At 35.5% G+C, this 21,042-nt stretch overlaps 1 protein-coding gene across 4 annotated transcripts in view; it reads right to left on the bottom strand.

Annotated features, from left to right (window-relative positions):
* Nucleotides 1-331: 331 nt before the first annotated feature.
* Nucleotides 332-21,042, bottom strand: part of LOC115231471 (serine/threonine-protein phosphatase 6 regulatory ankyrin repeat subunit B) — a 53,339-nt gene continuing 32,628 nt past the window's right edge. For 3 of the 4 annotated variants that reach the window (XM_036500095.1, XM_029801488.2, XM_036500096.1), the window contains exons 7-12: nt 19,299-19,508; nt 17,063-17,237; nt 11,252-11,394; nt 8,755-8,811; nt 4,484-4,555; nt 332-822 (exon numbers count right to left, since the gene is read on the bottom strand). In XM_036500095.1, coding sequence (XP_036355988.1) covers nt 17,082-17,237; nt 19,299-19,508 — 366 coding nt within the window. In that variant the 3' untranslated portion in view covers nt 332-822; nt 4,484-4,555; nt 8,755-8,811; nt 11,252-11,394; nt 17,063-17,081. Of the gene's footprint in view, nt 823-4,483; nt 4,556-8,754; nt 8,812-11,251; nt 11,395-17,062; nt 17,238-19,271; nt 19,509-21,042 lie in introns of those variants that run through there. The other variant, XM_036500097.1, reaches the window with a different exon arrangement.

Raw genomic sequence — 21,042 nt, 5'->3', positions numbered from 1 at the left:
ATATATATATATACGATGGGCTTCTTTCACTTTCCGTTTACCAAATCCACTCACAAGGCTTTGGGTGGCTCGAGGCTATAGTAAAAGACACTTACCCAAGGTGCCACGCAGTGGGACTGAACCCGGAACCATGTGGTTGCTAAGCAAGCTACTTACCACACAGCCACTCCTTGTATATATATATATATATATATATATATATATATATACCAGACATTCTATTCAAGGCTAAGGATATCTATGAATATGTCAGATGTTATTAAAATACTCTGTAAAGCAATGGAATTGTTTAGGGAGGTGATTCTATGCACAACAATAACAACAACAACAATTGAACATTTCAAAGTTTATATTTATTTCAGAATGTAATTTCTGGTTACAAGGGAGCCAAACCAGTAAAGTGGTCTCTATTTGGTTGACAGATCTGCTAGAAATAATAACCAAATTTACCAAAATTCACACTTCATCATCTTAAGGTAGGACAAGTGGGACAATGTGGTTCTGAGTTTTCTACATTAGCAATAAAGACAGGATGGTCATGGCTGGGAGACATTTGATCATAGATCATTGTTTGGTCATGGTTGATCTGGTGACTAAACAACATTTACGCAACAATTCACTCTTCAAGTAATGATAGACTTTCGAGTGCAGTTAAGCACTCAGCTTCCACAAGAGCTGCCCTCAATGTATCCACCGTAACTTCCTGCGGATCACAATGTGTTGACCAGTAGAGCAGCATCTGGAAGCTCTGCTCTTGAACATTACCAGAAAAGTCATGCCGGATAATTCCCAGTTGGATACTTTTAATCCCCAAAAATATGCCTGTTGAAGATAGAACAATAAGAAATTACAGGAAAAACATTAACAATAATATAAAAGTTGTTGTTATAAATATAACAAAAAACTATATCGATAGAGAAATACAAAATAGTGAAGAAACCTGAAAAATATAAGACATTGTTTATTTGCGAAAATTTATGGAAAATAGATTTCAGAAGTGTTTGGTTAATCAAAAGTGTGTCAGAACCTAAAGAATCAATATCGACGACAAACAGACACACCACTCAGTCCATTCATCCATTCATTTTCTCAGCACAGTATTTCTAGAACGGTTACAAGGCTAGAGTTCTCAGGCACCTCCCAAATAATTTCCAATCAGAAGAAACCATCTTAAGACTTTCCAGTTGGATTTTCATGTGTGACCAATTGGGTTTATCTCATTCGTGGTTTCCTCATGGTTGCTTAAGCTTGCTATCCTTTTCTGTAAAATTCTAATCGCTTGTCCATCATACTAGAAAATGTGTACTTGACATGTTCAATGCTTGAAATAAGTCATTTGTGAGTGTGATGCCTCACCTGCTCTGACTAATTAATATAAACTGTTAGGTAAACAACACAAATTATGGAAGACACTGGCTTAATCTCTCTGGATGCATGGCACATAATGACGATATCTTTCACTGGATCAAAGCCACAATTTGTAAAGAGGTCGAAGGAAAGTAGACAGAACTTATTCAACATCGACATCATTCACTTACGGACAATTAAGCCCTACATGTGAGTGAAGTGTGATCCACATCCAGATGGACACTGGACAGTGGAGAAGCTACCGGTCACTAGAACTACAACTTGTCATCTTAAAAAGGACCATTTAAGGATGTTGTCCTATGTAAAAGACAGAGACGTCACACTTGGAACGCCTTTAAACTTAAGTCTGCTGGATTAACACAGATATTTAACGATAATAAGTGATATGGTTCTGTTGAGTGTCCTCTATTAAGCTTCTTCTTTATATTGAAGCAATGTGGTAAGAAGTCATTCCAGTATGGTGATTTAAATTGAAATTAATTATCAGCTTCCTACACAAGAACCTATAATTGATTTCATCAGAAATTCAATGTTGTTGATTCACATCGTGTTTGGTGAATCGATTCTCTTTCTGAGAATAATCAACAACCATTCATTTTTTATGGCATTCCTTGGTAGAAACAGCAACTTGAAAAAGTCTTAATAATCTTTTCTGCCTGGAGATATCGGACTTGTAATTTGACGAATCTTGATATGATTTATTGTAAGAACGAGACTTAATAGCAATAGGTTTACAGTCATAGGGGGACATCATAAGCATTGTCCTGAAGACACAAACTGACCATAACATGTCCACTTTTCATATCATTTAAAGTGGATATGTAATATTTAGGTTAAAATTAAAACTAATATATTTCCTTTTTTCTGGAGCTGGACTTGAACCTTTTCACCAACTGAAGAAAGATGTCGAAGACTCAGTAGTTGTGGCTAAGATGAAACTTGACCCATTCGTGTTGAAAGAGATGCTTCTGGTTTTGCAATAGTTGCATCAGTAAATCAGGGAGGAAGGCCTATTGATTCTTTTCTCAAATGTCTCGCAGAATTCTGAGTTAAAACATCTTTAAAGTGAGAAAGAAACCTCCCCAATCACAGAGTTTATTACACCATTACAAGCGCTTCCTAAGCTGAAATTGATTCACCCTTTTTACTGCTGAAAAAAAGAATTTAGTTTTATGTTTGATGTTAAATGTGATCATAAAATAAAAGAAATGAGAATATTTCTGACATGTCTGCTTTCTGTTTTGTTCTGTTGTCAGTTCCAATCAAATTGCTGAACTGCATAACTACCTTTGTCATCCAGGCATGACACGAATGTATGATTATGTGGAAAGTAAGAATATTCCAGAATCACTTGATGAAATCAAAACAATGATTTCCCTGTGAACAACCTGTGATGAATGTAACCCCCACATTTTAAAACCTAATATGCATTCAGTGAAAGTGTCCCAATCATTCGAATGAATTGACTTATATTTTAAAGGTTTGCTTCTGTCTGCTGCTCATAATCAATATATTTTAACCGTGGTGGATGAATATTCTAGATTTCCTTTTGCTCTTCCATGCGTAGAGATTAGTACTTCAACACAACATCGAGTGTCTTTACTGAATAGTCTCGATATTCACTTTGTCTAGCGATGTGCATTTAGATAGAGGCTGCTGTAAAAAATGCGTTGTAAAAAAACGTTTTTACGCGTTGTAAAAAATGGCTTCGTAGTAAAATTATGCTGCTCATAATGAACGCATTTTAACAATGGTGGATGTATATACTAGAAGTGTGTTGCTCTTCCATGCATAGAGATTAATACTTCAACTGACATCGAGTGTCCTTGCTGAATATTCTCGACACCCAGTATGCCTGGTGATGTGCATTTCGATACATCCTGCTGCGTCATGTCAGAGGTTTTGTAAAAATGGTTTCACAGTAAAATTATTGCCTTTATTAAGACATACTCATATGATCCCAACATAAATGGACAGTGTGAATGATACAATAGTTTTCTTTGGAAAGCTATGGAACTTGCCTGCCACTCCAAAAGCTAAACGTGAAACATGGACCTCACTCAATCTGCTTCCTGTTTTCTACAGCATCTATTGTACCCCCACCCATCGAGGAATGTCCATTTATTCCAGACAATCTATAAATGAGACATCAATTCCAACTTGGTTGAGTAACCCAGGTCCTGTGTTTTGAAATGTTGTGTTAAGTCCCAATATGATCCTTTAGTGAATGAGGTTGAATACATTGAATCAACCCCCTCCTCAGTATGCCCAGATCTAAAATTCAAAGGGTCAGGAAAGTCTTTCTTTGCAATCTATCACCTTGAAAAGTTACCAACAGGACACTGAAAATCGAATAATCATTCATATTTGAAGAGTCGATAATTCCGAGTCAAATTCAATCCCAATTCAGTCTTCTGCAAATAATTCTTCTCACTAATTCTCAATGAACTCAAGATTCGACCAATTCTCCTGAGCCTATTCTGTTATTATTATATCAGTTTCAGTGAGAGAGGTCACCTCATTTGGCTTGACCTGAGAATATTCATTTTCTGGTAAATTCCCTTAGAAGAATTCTCTCTTCTTGGCTGGAGAGAATATGATATGATTCATCAGTGTCCTCTATTTAGTCTTTCACGGAAGCATCTAGAGACATACGTCATGTCATTAAGACGACATTCTAATATTTGTTATATGAGCTGAAATGATCTGCTTTTTACACAATGATCCTAAGAAGAACCTAACTCAACGTCTTACGATGGAATAAACAAGACTTATTCCGATTGTAACCTTTGCTTCATTCAAAATACCAAGGAATAAACTGTGTAAAAATGTAAAACACGCAAAAACATTGTCATTCGATCATCTGTTTAGCCTTAAACAACAATATATTTTAATCCCTTCTTCCAAAAGACAATATCTACTCAACTGTGTTTTATCAATTTATCCAGTTTACCAACCTTACTAACCTCAAGTTTTACTGAATTACATTAATATATTTAATAGAATTATTTTACAGTTAACATTTCAAATGGAATGCAACTGGTTCTCAGTCATAAAGGCTCAAGTGAAGGTAAAATTTACAGAAATCAATTAGGTATTGTTATTTTCTACTCACCAACTTTCCACCAATTGCCTCCTAACTGACATGCCAACTTTAGGAGATACCTCTCATCCAGTTTTTGAAAACCTGAAATAAATATCTCCATGGTTTACACTTTACAGTAGAATCTCTTAATATTTATTAATAAAGTATATCTTATCATAAGATATTCTTATCTTCAATGTTCGCTCAACATTTTTATAAGTTTTACAATGGTACCATATATTAGCTCAATATTCAGGTCCACCACACAATAGACTAACCTTTCTAATTTTCTTTTTTTAATTAAGGCATCCAACATATGAAGGTCCGCTTAGAGTTTCATACGATGACAAATACACTCACATAGAATGTGACCAAATGAAGTCTATTTTTCAACACAGTCCCCCTTGAGGTCCACACACTTCTTCCATTCGTGTTTTAGTTCTTGAATGAATTTCATTTGTGAACAAGCTTTCATCCTGTTGCTAAAATAATTCATCAACAGACGATATAATTTCATCATCATTACGATGACGATTCCCAACCGAGTATTTTTGAAAGTTGATGGACAAACGATAGTCAGAAGGGGGTAAATCGGGGGAAGAAGGAAGGTGATCAACTAGTTCAAAACCAGGGCCATGCTCAACAGCCATTGAAGGCAAGGACGTATGTGCTGGGGCATTGTCTTGATGATACGAAACCCTTTGCATTAGTTTCCCGGGGCATTTGGTCTCGATAGTCTTTTGTAACTGCTTCAGTAAGATGGTACAATTCCCCCCATTGATGGTAGAGCCCTTCTGAAATTAGTCAATAAACACAATGCCTTTTGTATCACAAAAACCTGAGACTATCCACTTCCATGCAGATGAAACGATGTTGGCCTTCCTTGGAACAGGTAAAGACGTGTGTTTCTACTGCATGGATTATCTTTTTGTCCGAGGCTCAAAGTGTTTAATCCAACACTCATCGTAGCTTAAGAATGGTTCAAGGAATTCAGCTGAGTCTGCTTCAAGCAATGTCGGATTTTAGAAGAATGTGATCAGCCTAGTGTGCTTTTGATCAGGTCTCAGAAGACGTGGCACCCACCAAACAGAAACCATTGTCATGCCTAGTGCAGAATATTCTCAAATATGTCACGGAAAATGCTAATACCATTGGCTATTTGATTTATAGTCAATCACCCGTCATCCATCACCATGCGGTGAAAATGTTAAATGTTTTCCTCGGTGGTGAAAGTAGCAGGACGTCCAGACATTGGGTCCTTTTCAATACTCTCAGTTCGCCTCCTAAATTCAACTGTCCACTTTTGCACAGTTGATAAAGTTGGAGTGTCATCACCTAATATAGCAACCATGTCAGCATTCTCGCCCTTGGGGAATAAACCCTTTTTTCTGCACGATGTCATATTTTGTTCATTTTCAAAAAAGGTCGCTACTAGTCACATTACAAGTCTTCTTTGAACATTCAGTTATCAATTTACATGGAATCAAAAAGTGCAGTTATTAATAAGAAGTGTTGAAATTAATGCATGCTAGATTTTACACGCTACACTCTACATTTGTACAAACCTCATTAACTTCATATAACTAATTATCCACACGTTATGGCGGTGAAAAATATCTGAAATGGTACACAAGAACGGATGCTCAAGAATATATACGCAAGACGGAGATATAGATCAAACTGGACGCAAATCTTGTTTTTTCCGAGACGTCCTCACCTATCTATTGCTTATAACCCATCCTCTCTTTCTGCCATGATCTCAATGCCTCTACTCTTATTGGACAATGAGGTAGTGTACCATTGTCCTAAACATTTTACAGGTTTCTTTTCAACCTTTGACATGGTTTCACCTGCTATTTTGAACTTCTTCTGATGACCTTTGACAACTGACAGACTGTATTACTTATTAGCTTTAAACCACACTCTTGACCAAGTAATTAGTCCATCCAGTCTATCCAGGACGATTTGTATATCATTTTACTCTCTTGTTATTATTGTTATATCATCAATTAATGCCTTCTCAGGTGATTTCACTTGAGCCATTTCTTCTGATCAATCTGCTGATCTAAGTAGCTTCTCCATAACAAGCTCAAATGACCGATATTGTGCAACCTACAGGTATTTCAATTTCAAGACGATCCCACTCTGTTGTGAAATTTTCTGCCATGAACTGCATTTTGAAATTGTTATAGCAGCTCTTCATCAGATAATATTTTCCAGTATATAAAAGAAGTCCATTCCTTTCATCAACTGATTGGAGCTATCTACTGAGTGGTACAGAACCAGAAGCATTAGCCAGATCAAACCATACAACATTCAACTCCTTTTTACTCTCCTGTCTGTCTTGTGTGCATCCCAGATTGAAAATGCCTGTTCCACACACCCACAAATTCCGGAGATGTCAGCCTTCTGGACATTTTCCGTTCTATAGACAGGATTTTGTAGATATGTAGCTGATCCCTTTAGCAAGTAAATCCATGTAAATCTTGTCATCTACAATCTGGATTGAAATTGGTCTGAATTGACCAATAAATTTTACTTTAGCTTCTTTTGTTAATTAAACTCTTCTGCCTTGCACCAGGCATCAACAGTTCATTTTTATGCTATAACACTCTAAATGGAAACTAAAGCTTATAACATAATTGCGTACAGTACTTGTACACTTTGTCTTTATATGGTATACAAACACCTTCTGGGGCGCTCTTTCCTCTTGCTGAAATCAACCAAGCTGAAATATATGATTGCTGCTTTCGATGGTAATTTCAAACTTTCCACAAGTAGGAATGGTTGATCTCACTTTGGGTCACTGTAGGTCTCCTGTATATGGCCATCCAGTCCATTTTCAGTATATTTTCCCCTACCATATTTAGTATCTGCAAACAGTTTCCTAGTAACCTCATAAGGGTTCTTAAGGATCTCTTCTCTAATTTGCTTACTCTCGTTTCTTCTGCCAATGTGTCTGATATTTATTTGCATAAGTTAGAAATGGAAGTTTAATATTCTTGAAGACCAAACAATCTTTCTAGGGTTTTTGGGTACAATAAAATGTAGAATGTGGTTGGTGTTTGGAAAGACATACCACCATGGAAAAGTCGGAATGTTGTAGTGAGATGTGTTCCTCAACCAATGACGGTGGGTAGTAATTCTGAATAAGAACTGACTTGGATAGTGGCCATCCATCCATCCATCCATCCAATTGATAGGAGGATGGAAATCAGATGATAAATGATGAGGACGATGTCATTTATTGTATTGTATCTTGCAGCAAATATTTATCCTGAAGAGAGTGAGACAATGGTTGTCTCAGCAGGAAACCAAAGTCTTCTTCTTGGACAAAGACAACGTTTAGTGCATGTAATGCTAGATTTACTTTCAGTGAAAAAAGATATTATGTTCACAGTTGGAATAAATTTCATTGTAACTCTGCTAGATTATGAGAGACATCTGCCTAAACAACAACAATAACAATAACTGCCTATCCATAAACAGTAAGAATGAAAAACAAACAAAATCATAATTCTCCTGCTTACACTTAACCCATGGCCTGCCATGAGCCCCATTTGAGAATCTAATAAAAATAGTTTCACTGCCGGTTGTTCGTTGTATTTTAAGTGAATTGCTTGCTTACATTGCATTTGCAGAGATGTGTTTAACAATATATAGTCGTCAAAATTTGTCATTATTAACTTTAATTATCATAAATCGCAACTTTTGAACTACAAAATATCGACTGTTTTGAAAAGTTCTTTCTTTTATTTTTGCATTTCCCTTCTATATCATTCATTGATATTTCATACACATTCGCATTTGATACTATAGTTTCAGAAAAACTAAAATCTTTATTATTGCAATTGAATAGAAAAGGATAAATATGCTTTTTCTCAGAGATCCCCATTTGGGACTTATCGAAACAATTATCATAATTTCCAAAATAATTCACATATGAAGAAAATTGAAATACTATATATGATTTTTAACTCCTGAGACACCAGGCAAAGCCAAAAAGTATGAATAAAAATTTGGAAGTTAAGGGTTAAACAGCATTATTAGTTTCGTAATCAAATGACAGAATGAACTCTATTGTGTCTTCTAATTTGAACATTATTACCAACAGTGCTAACCTCAATGGTTATTCCATAAACTTTCCATAATATCGATATCTTTAATAGAACTATTATACAGTTAATCTTTCAATCGTAAAGTCGGAATGTATCCTGTTTTCAGTTATTCTTTGAAGCACAATATGGCCAGGGGAAGTAAAACTTATAGAAATCAATTGGCAGCTGTTATTTAATACTCACCAATTTCCTCAGATGCCACCTCTGTTTGTACACATTTGTCCTCAGACTTTGGAGACTCTGAAATAAATATTTCCAAGTTTTAGAATTAATAATAGAATTTCTTTATCGTTATTTTAAATAAACTCTGTCTTGTTGTGAGACATTCAATTCCTTTGAGTCCAGTAAAACCAAAAACCAGAAATCACAAATCAAAATCAAAACAAGATATAAATCAAAATGGAAATTGTAATTATGGCCGATGCCAGTGCCGCCTGACCGGCACGTAATAAGTACCATTCAAGCGTGGTTTGTTACCAGTTCCGCCTGACTGGTTCCCTGTGCCGATGGCACGTAAAAAGCACCATCCGAACGTGGTCGATGCCAGCTCCCACCTCAACTGGCTCCTGTGTCGGTGGCACGTAAAAAGCACCCACCACACTCTCGGAGTGGTTAGCATTAGGAACGGCATACATATGTGGAAACCTTGCCAGATCACATTGGAGCCTGGCGCAGCCGACTGCCTTGCCAGTGAAATCGTCCGACCCATGCTACTATAAAAACGGACGTTAAACGATGATGATGATGATGATGATGATGATGATGATGATGAGGAGGAGGAGGAGGAGGAGGAGGATGATGATGATGATGATGATGATGAGTTCTGTGACCAAATGACAATATTAACTCTATTGTGTCTTCTAATTTGAACATTATTACCAACAGCATTAACCTCAATGGGTATTTCATAAACTCTCAGTAAATCGATATCTTTAATTCAATTATTATTCAGATAATCGTTCAATTGGAAATTAGGAAAGGAAGCTGTTTTCAGTTATTCTTTCAAGCACAATATACTCCCGGGAAGTAAACCTTACAGAAATCAATTGGGAACTATTATTTTATACTCAGCAATTGCCTGAGATGCAGCCTCTAATTCCTGACATGTAGCCTCTGTTCGTACACACCTGTCCTCAGACTTTGGAGCCCCTGAAATAAATATTTCCAAGTTTTACATTTAATAATAAACTTTCTTTATCTTTATTTTTATTAAACTCTATCTTGTTATTGTGAGACATTCAATTCCTGTCGTTATTGGTCAACAGTTGACCATTATGGTTTTGATCAATATTTCTGTACTTTCTACAGTGGTCTCATGTAATAGCCCAATATGTCCACAATAAAACAGACTAACATTTCTAAATCCACCCCTCTCTCTCTCTCTCTCTCTCTCTAAAAACACATTAAATATTCTAACAATGTTGCAATTATCTCGTTTAATTAACACTTGATGACAGTTTTCTCTTAGCTTCGTCTTTCTTTTCTTATAAATCATGGCATGGCATGGCACTGTCCTCTCATCTCTAGAATTCACTAATCAACATTCCTCTCTAATTAAGTGAAACTGAGCCCATAAAGATATGTCCTTTATGGGCATACCCTCCAGCCCGCACACAATCTGTCCCCTAAAAATCATCTCCACAAGCCAAATTGCATACACCCTTCCCCAACATGATCCCTAACAAGATATAAAATGTAAGGTGAGGGTACACGATGTTCCTATGACAAAATATGTTTACATTTCAGACATACAAATGTAAGAGAGTTAATGAATTATAGCTTATTAATTATCATGATAATTAGGTATATATGTGATACAATGGCACTGTGCTTGACGGTGCAATACTAGATATCAATATAGATTGTATATAATCTGAGTAAAGAACGTATAACCTTCATTACAATGAATATGATTGTGTCTCAGTACAGCTAATATTATGGTAGTTCCATGAGCAAACGAAGAAAGATATAACCAAGTCCACTGCCAAATACTAATGATTAATTCATTTCCTGGTCAAATAACAATGACTAACTTTCATTAAATAATTTGAACGCAACAATCAAGACCAAAGGGTGAAACGCTCAGAAAACTGTGCCTCTTTTAGCATTAATATCATCTAAAATCTAACAAGAGTGAGAAAAAGAATGACTATATGGATGGTAAATGTTGTTCAAACAATGTAACAAATGTATATTATATATTGTTACAAACAAGGATTTGTGAGATCAAGTCACACAGGGAACTCATATTTAATTCCTATCTTTATAATTTATGTCAACACCAATATTTTGTTTAAATGCAAACGGATGTTCACCGTTCAATACTAAATTTAATATTTAATCAACGTTAATGATCATTATACTTATACTCTTAGAGATTTGATTTTTAATCTTGTTAATTTCTTATAATTCAGGGTACGTATCTAAAGAGACATTCAGGGTACGTACCTAAACAACGTATCCTGACAGACATCTTGAAGTGTGACATCTTAAAATTAGATAAAGACAATATTTAGTGGATGTAGTGATAGATATACTCTCACAAAGAAAAGACCCCAGGAACACCTATCATAAATCTGTCCCATTATGAAGTACCTGGGTCTACACGAAAGCTTGAAGCACATTATTCCACACAATAAGGTCAACAAGACAACAAACAGAGCCCCAAAGATTATCTTACCAAATTCTCTTTTACTGAGTGTGTATTCTCGACACACGGGGCATCTCTTAAATGTCATTTCAGAAGAACAATTCTCGCAGAGAACAAGATCTCCACATGGTTGCAGTCTCACGGTGGCCATGTTCTCATGACAGTAACGACATCTATGGAACAAAATATAAACACATTTTATCAATAACATTCATGTATATCAATTTTTACATGGTATACATATTTACAGCACAAAATATTATGAAACTCTGCAGTGACCTCCATGAGTGTCTCACAATTTCTATTTTAAAGAACCACGTTCGGACAGATTTATGCGTGTATAAGTGCTACGCAGACACACACACGTATATATTTATACAGATATTGTTAAATATACGTCTTGACTCTGATATATTACAAAAGCAGTGCACCACATATATTCCAAAACCATACTTCACTTCTAGACTCCATTTCTGCTGAACAAAACTATATATGTACACAAGTTTGTGTCTATATACGAGGTCTGATCAATAAGTATCCGGACTGTTGCTATAGTAACGAAGCAAAAACACGCAGAGAAAAGCTGCTTGGCAAAGATTGATCTCAATCTGTGCTGTACATGCGCACTAATTTTTTATGTTCTAGCTCATACCCGCTGTTTACAGCAGTGCTTGGAAGCTTACGTAAAGTTGCAGAAAGTGTATGGAGAGGAGTGTATGAGCCACACACACATGTAAGAATGGTTCAGACATTTTAAGTATGGCCGAAAATGTCGATATTGACGAACATTCTGGAAGATCTGCAACGAGCAGAACTGAGAAAAAAAATTGCTGATGTGCGTGCAGTTGTGTGGGTAAACCGTCGAATTACCATCCTTGAATTATCAGAGGATGAGCAGGTTAGTCACGGTTCGGGCCATTACCACTGAAGATTTGGCTTTCAGACGCCTGTCTGCCAAATATGTGCCAGAACTGCTTTCAGCAGACCAAAAGGACACGCGGGTTTCAGTTGCACAAGATGTCCTTGATTGTGTCAGGGACGATGAAATATTATTGAAAACTTTCTATGGCCCTCTGAGCAGGAATCGTCAAACGTTTGACAAAATTTGATGCAGATTCTCTGCTCAACTCTCTATATCATGGTCAAAGTGACGATCACACGCTACACACCTTCCTTCCAAGCACTGTTGTAAACAGTCGAATTGCTCTAGAAAGTCAAAACTTAGCGTGCATGCATAATAGAGATAAAGGTCAATCTGTGCTGAGCAACTTTACTCTGTGTGCTTTAGCTTTGTTACTATGGCGATACTCATTCATAAGATCATGTACAACCATTAATATATGTATACATAAAACACTTCATTGTATCTAATCTGTTTCACAAGTCCTCTATATTTAGACAACTGGCTTTGAATTTTATGGCTGGAGAGACGGGATACATTTGCTATAGCTTCATATATACGAGATCCGTATAACAAAACAAGTCACTGTTCTAAAATAGAAGAATGCTTTGAGAATACAATACAATGTATATGTACAAAACTGTAGAACATTTTAAAAACAGATGAGTTGACTGCAATAAATGCAATGTTTCTATGCTCCATTAACTTCAGGCCAATCAAAGATGCATTATGGTTGTTTGATCCCATCGGTTGCTGGCCTGTGTGTCTTTCCCCATAATTGCAGTCGAACAAAATCTGGCCATCCACATAGAACATTCTGGACATTTGTTGTGACGGATATTAAAAGCAAAGTTCCTTACATAATCATACATTAAAGGACCATATAAGAAAACATCAGGTAAAAATCTACCCCTCGTTATAGCTAAATCCAGGGACATTGAGAAATAAACCACTGATTCTGCCACACATGATGTAATTGTTATTGGTGTATCTAAAGAAATCATTGATCTACAAACATGTTTTGACAAATTGTCCACTTCAAATGTATTTCTCCCAAAAATTTTATCTGCCTAAATTGATTGTACCAAAACCTAGATTTTGCAGATTTACCGTCTACTGAGGCATAGGCATACTGTTTAGTCTCCGGTAATCTTTCCTTTTTAATGTTTATAATAGATAAATCCACACATTTTACCTATTTCGGTTATGATACCATTTTTGACAATCTTAAATTATATTTTTTATACGACATAACAATATTGTTTATAAACAATCACACATCGTGCCCCATAATAAAATTTCCTCTGTATTAACATCTTTGGTTTCTTTGCGCCTGGCCCCTTTAACTGGTAATCAACATCATGATTTAAAGTCTTACACTACTAAGCCTCTTTTTTTGGACACTTACTTTATATCTAATTGACTACCCTAATGTCTTCTTTCTGTCTAGAGGAAAAGGAATACGTACAACATTTATGACCACACCTAGCCATGAGCTGTCAACTCATTCTTGTCCTTTATTCAAAACAGGACACTGTCTTCTGGTCTTAGATTTAATAGTTGATAAAGAGATAAATGAAATTAGAAATGAATTACAATCCTTTACAACACTATCACTCCAATAGGCTTCATGCGATTCTTGGAAGTGTAGTTTTTTTTCTTAGCTACAATATCGATAACATTAATTTTTTCCATCTTCTTACTCTGTTAAAATAGTTTAGAAACATTACAGTAATGTGTCCGAATGGTTAAAATTCTATTCATTTATTTCTAAAGCTAAAGATGGCACTGCATTTAAATTGATGTATTGATTGCATTGTTCAATTGAATGGAGGTGCTTGAAACGGTCGTATTGTATCACTACTTGATATCCTGTTGCTTAATTTGATTATATATATATATATATATATATATATATATATATATATATATATATATATATATATATATATATATATATATATATATATATATATGTATAAGGGTGGAAAGGAACACACGAGTTGATATATATAAAAAAACAAGTCAAAAATAGAAAATGCTAAGATTATTTTATAGTGAATCTTTCAGTACCGGTTTCGGTCATTTTGAGACCTTTTCAACTGTAACGATTAAATAATTAAATTTAGAAAACGACCCCGAACACACAAGTGCAAACAAGGGAGTCAGAGAAAGGCAGAATGCCACTCATATCTGAACACTACTATAGAAATATTCTAATTTTTCTAATTTTTCTAAATTTAATTATTTAATCGTTACAGTTGAAAAGGTCTCAAAATGACCGAAACCGGTACTGAAAGATTCACTATAAAATTATCTTAGCATTTTCTATTTTTGACTTGTTTTTTCATATATATATATATATATATATATATATATATATATATATATATATATATATATATATATATATATATATATATATATACATATATATATACATACATACATACATACATACATATATATATATATATATATATATATATATATATATATATATATATATATATACATATATATATATATATATATATATATACATACATACATACATACATACATACAAATATATATATATATATATATATATATATATATATATATATATATATATATATATTTATATATATGAAGATACATAAATCTCTGCTGTCGATCATTCTGGCTGAACAAGAAGTAGTCACAGTGTAATGATACTACAGTGTCACATCTGAAGATTGGTAGGATCTGTTTTAGTCCATTGTTGTTTCTGGAAATGTATTAATTTAATTGATGCCAAACTGAAGCAGGTTACTCTACGCTATAGATCATTGCTGCAGCCTCATCTGGACATTTTGCAGCAAGGTGCTGTCTAAATCAAGCTAGTTGTAGATAGGTGCACCACTATACATTATGGAAGGTAAACTCAGAATTTACCAATTTCCTCCACAACACCCAACTTAAGAAGTCTACTTGTGAACTGGTCCTCGGGATTAATGTCAAGAAGGACATTTGACGGATGATTCACATTCCTAAAGTCATCAAAAAGATCGAAAGTATCTTAGCATCTCCCTGAAAGCGCTTTGTCTTGCACTTTGTCAAGTTGTCTATTTAAAGTTACGTATGGGAAATGGTATGTCCAAACTTACGGTATGCACCGCCAATCTGGAACCCCATCCTGTCTAGAATATTACGTACAACTAGGCAAATACACTCTGTCACTCACCATATATTGAATGTATTGTTTCTTTTGGTATCATCTGAGTACATTAAAATTTGGATGTCTAACAGCTGACTCAGTGGAGTCCCACAAGAATATCCACCATCTTCCCAACAACAAATTTGGTAATCGTTTTGAAAGCAATTTCTCTAACACCAGCAGACATGCTTATAACAAAGAGAAAAGCAGTGCAGCACCCATGACTTTCAGAAATATTTTTCGCTGTTCAGAATTTTTGAAGCATGAAATAAACTGATATCTCTTGTTAGCTATCAGGACACTGCATTCTTCAAAACTTTCATATTTCCTGAAATTCCCTAACACTCTTCCTGGTGTACCTATGTCTTCTTTCTTGGATATAACTCTTTTACTGTTTCCCTCCTTTCAGGTTGTTTTATTATATGTATCGTGCATCTACTTCTAGCTTCTATTGCTGCCTCTCTTTGGCTAATTGCAGTTTTCTGTCCCCTATTTTTCCCCTTTCCACTAACTTCATCTGCGCTCTATAGACATTATATTATTATTAAAACATTCACATAAACGATCATTTGTAAAAGTAGAGAAAATCTTCTGAGGCTTGTCAATTGAAGAAAACAGAACTATATTTATACAGTCCAAAAATCAATATCTATGAACAATAGGTGCAGGAGTAGATGTGTGGTAAGTAGCTTGCTTACCAACCACATGATTCTGGGTTCAGTCCCACAGTGTAGCACTTTAGGCAAGTGACTTCTACTATAGCTTCGGACTGACCAATGCTTTTTAAGTAGATTTGGTAGAGGGAAACGGAAAGAAGCCCGTCGCATATATATATGTGTGTGTGTGTTTGTGTGTCTATTTGTCTGTCTGTGTTTGTCCCTCCACCATCGCTTCACAACCGATGATGGTGGGTTTACATTCCCGTAATCTAGCGTTTCGGCAAATAAGTACTAGGCTTACAAAGAATAAATTCTGGGGTCGATTTTTTTCGACTAAAGGCAGTGCTCCAGCATGGCCGCAGTCAAATGACTGAAACAAGTAAAAGAGTAATATTTGAATTTCAACAGACAAAGAAAGTTTTGTATATTCACTAAGGGGGAAATGTGTCTGCTTCTTAAGTAGCTAATACAGAGAGATGTATGGCAAAGAAATTGCCAAATCTTATAAAATACGGGAGTGAAAGGCGAATAAAACACTTAGTAATGGTATATGTGTTACTTGAATTATTTACGTTTCCTGACAGCTTTTTTTTTCTATGAAGATATGTGGCAATATTCCATCAGTATTTGCAGAAATATAATATATACACTGTTGGTGTGTTTGTAGATTATTTTTTTATGAAATCATTCTTAATATTGACTGATTCGGACATAGAAGAGTGAGAAAAAGATGTTGGTAGACAGATAAATTCCACTTTATTCTAAGTAACAGTTTCAAAATGGAATTCATTCACTTCATTATTTAGATCTATATTTTCGTATTGATCACACATCTTTAAAACAGGGAATGAAGAGGGGTAGGTGGGGGTGGACAGTGAAGTATAACTGGCAACACTACGAATCATGTGAATGTAATCAAAATCATTTTCTTTCTTTGATCTCCTGACAACTGCATATTGTTTATTGTGTGGCCCATGACAAAAACACTAGCGACAGTATAATGTATATCGTAGAATTGAAACGAAATAAACATATAATATGATTATATACAAAATAGAAAATGTACTGGTTTATCTGTTCCATTGCCAGGAAATACTTACTGTGGTGGTAAAAATGCTTCTAATTTTTTTTCAAATTTGGGTCCTTAATGAGGTCCAATGGTGTGTTATTGTTGTTGTTTTTATGGTGGAAGTCAGCTCCCTGGCTGGCGAGATATCTCGCGACCACTACACCAGAGAGCCTTTCGTCCATGTTCAGGTTAAGGGCAGTGCAGCACTACAAATAATGAAATATAAAATGATGAGAATATTACACAAATATTCAAATCAAATGCCCCTAATTACACAAAAGTTCATCTAAATTTACTCATAGGTTGTTTGTCCACTAATTACAAAGTATTGAGTTCTTACATAATCCTTAATTGAGTCCATTTCCAATTTTCATGTTTTTACTTTATTTTCAACACTGAGACACCCTCTAAATATATTGTCATTACATTGAGCAGGACAAACCGTATTGATTAACATGAAGCTTATTGATAATTAATGAGTAAATATTTACTTGTCAAACACAAATATCACAATATATTCAATAGAAATGTCAAATATAGGAAGAACAAACCAACAAGAACCTATCTATATAATTGGCTTGATAAAGGCGATCATGTGGCCATAAGAAAGAATATTGTATATATAAATATAACACAACATGAGAAGAAAGAACATAAGTTATATCAGAAACAAAAACACCTATAACATAACAAAATCAATACCACACAGACATAACCAAACATATCAATAATGTTTCCATAATTAAGCAAGAAGCATCTTTGAATGATGACGGTAAAGTAAAGGAAGCAGGAATTAGTGTCTGCCAGAAGAGTAATGGAGGAGTATTTTTATCACGGTCAAGTGAATTTTGGAAGAGGTGACTTGCAAGTCTACCAGATAGATGGAAGAGCATTGTAGAAGATGAAGGAGGATTGTTTTAGATTAACAGAAAAAGTACTTCGTTTATCTTAATTTTGAAAAATATAAGAATTATAAAAAACTGCTTCATGGCGCGGGAGTGGCTGTGTGGTAAGTAGCTTGCTAACCAACCACATGGTTCCGGGTTCAGTCCCACTGCGTGGCATCTTGGGCAAGTGTCTTCTGCTATAGCCCCGGGCCAACCAATGCCTTGTGAGTGGATTTGGTAGACGGAAACTGAAAGAAGCCTGTCGTATATATGTATATATTATATATATGTATGTGTGTGTGTGTGTTTGTGTGTCTGTGTTTGTCTCCCTAGCATTGCTTGACAACCGATGCTGATGTGTTTACGTCCCCGTCACTTAGCGGTTCGGCAAAAGAGACCGATAGAATAAGTACTGGGCTTACAAAGAAAAAGTCCCGGGGTCGATTTGCTCGACTGAAGGCGGTGCTCCAGCATGGCCGCAGTCAAATGACTGAAACAAGTAAAAGAGTAAAGAGAGTAAAGAGTATGAGATGACAGCAAAAAGTCCAGTAGTATTGAAGTCCATACTGTTGATGACATCAGATAGCCAAATACAGTAAACGGGCTTTAAACAGCATTTTACAGGATATATACTCAAACTCAAAATACTACTTGTGTGTGTTTGTCTGTGTGAGTGTGTATGTGTGTGTGTATGAGTGTGTGTGTGCCTAAGTACAGAACTTAAATACAGGAAATCTCATTAAGGACCATGATTTATTGTATTCATTCTCTAGTGTCTAACATTGAACATTCTTATGACATGTCCACAAGAAGTCAGTGGATTCATGTCGTGTACAAGAAGTAGGATAGAGAGCAGTTTCACTCAGAATTCTTCATAGAATGGACTGGATGTATTTACCATGGCACTAGCACTATAAAGCTCAGACATCTCTTCTATCCTGCATCATTGTTAATTGAGAATAATATCTCCTCTATTAAATAGGCCACTTCTCCGTCACATTGTGATGGCTGTGTTTATATGGCCAACAACCGAGATGGGTCACCTCTCGGCCGTGATGAGACAACATCTTCGAGAGTGAAAGGAGATGGAATATTGTTTGTTAAATAATATCACTCGGGTCATAAGGAGAGACTGGATCATGGAATGGTAACGGAGGATGGGGTTGATAAGGGAGAATTGATACATGACAAGCTAAGCTTGTCTGTCTGTCTCTCTCTCACACTCACACAAAGACTCACAAATACACAAATTCACACAGACACACACACACACATACACACACACACACAGACACACACATATATATATATATATATATATATATATATATATATATATATATATATATATATATATACGCAGACAATTTAAAAACTTACTTCATTTAGTGAATCCATGGGTGCACCCTCGGAATTAAACACTTTTCTTTTCACAGCAAGGTGCAAACAGCTGTTACCATCACCATCAACAGCATTTATGTTTGCACCCAGTGCTATTAGCTTGTGCGTCATTCCGAGGTGACCCCGGGAAACGGCTTCAAGCAATGGTGTCATTTTCTTTTTGTTTTGAATATCCAACTGAACTGAACCCTTTGTGGAAGTAAAAATAGAAAATGAAAATTTACATGAAAATCAGGATGGATATCAATGTGTCATTATTGTCTTCTACTGTATACTTGATCAAACTGATCATGTACATTTGGTGTTTGTCCGTAAAATCAACCTTCGTAAGATCCTCTAAATGTTGCTATGAGAATGTGTTCTAGACAGGATAAAGATGTCCTAAATAGAATGTTTCAGCTTAATCTACCTGTATTCCTAACTATAGTAAGTTTTAGGGGAGCTGAACACGAGTGAACACATGATTAACAGATCAAGACTAGTAAAGAACAATTAAAATTTCTAAAGTATACTTTTGATGTTGCTATAATTAATAAGAGGTTCATAAAACTGTTGAGGTGGTTAGTGTCCACCACCATGAAATTATTGCGCGTGCACACACACATACAGAGACACACACATATATATATATATATATATATATATATATATATATATATATAGGGAGAGAGAGAGAGAGAGAGAGAGAGAGAGAGAGAGAGATTTATATACATTACTGTTGGATATATAAATATATATGTTGAATGAGGAATATGTAAAATGAAGTTCACAAGAAAATTTATTCATCACAACGATTGGTTTGACTCATGTTGCATCGATTCCTTGCGAGTGGGAGAGTTCTCGGTGTTGCTTGGTATGTTGTTGTTGTCAGTAGGTTCTTGGATTATAGCATTATAGCCAACAACCTCCTGGCAACAACATGCCAAGCGAAACCGAGAAAATTTAGTAAGGTTTCTTCTGTAAAACAAGACACCAGATGAGATGCATCTGCACCGGAGGATGCAACGCATCCAATTATACAGTATCCAACCCACAAGGGTCCGATGCAAAATGGGTCAATACTTCATTTCCCAATCCCCCATTTTTAATAAAACTCAAAAAACCGTGAAATTTCTGAGGTAGACTAAGTGACAATTATATCACAACGTGTGTGTGTGTTTGTGCGTGCGTGCGTGCAGGCATGCATGCATACATATACACATACATTCATGCATGCATGCATGCATGCTTGCATGCATACATACATACATACATACATACATACATACATACATACATACATACATACATACATACATACATATATAGAGAAACTGTTCACAGTTGTGGGAATTAGCTGTTCAGCCGATGTTGACATAAAGTGAAAAATAAAATACTTTGAAATAAACTGAATAATGACATACTTACGTATATATTTGTTTTGTTTGTAGAAAAGATAAATCCAGAGAAGAAGCACACTCTAAGATGTAGAGCAGTGTATATTTTAAAACCAGGGAAGGCCGGTTTCCGGGATTACCCTTGGTTTCCGACCCAAAAAGGATTTAGCTTCATGGCGTATCATTAGACACCAAAATATGGAGGGTAGAAAAGCCCTTCACCTCATACGCCTAATCACGTCCAATAGCTTTTCCAGCTGCATAAGGGTGTATAGTTCGTTGGATGACGTGGGGATGTTATTGCTGGAGTATCCAAGGTCAAATTCTTTCATATTTATGGGAGACCC

The sequence above is a fragment of the Octopus sinensis genome, unplaced genomic scaffold (assembly GCF_006345805.1).
Source record: "Octopus sinensis unplaced genomic scaffold, ASM634580v1 Contig18587_ERROPOS139327, whole genome shotgun sequence".
Classification (NCBI taxonomy): domain Eukaryota; kingdom Metazoa; phylum Mollusca; class Cephalopoda; order Octopoda; family Octopodidae; genus Octopus; species Octopus sinensis.
The sequence above is the reverse complement of the archived record's forward strand: the minus strand, read 5'-3'. Positions and strand labels throughout refer to the sequence as shown.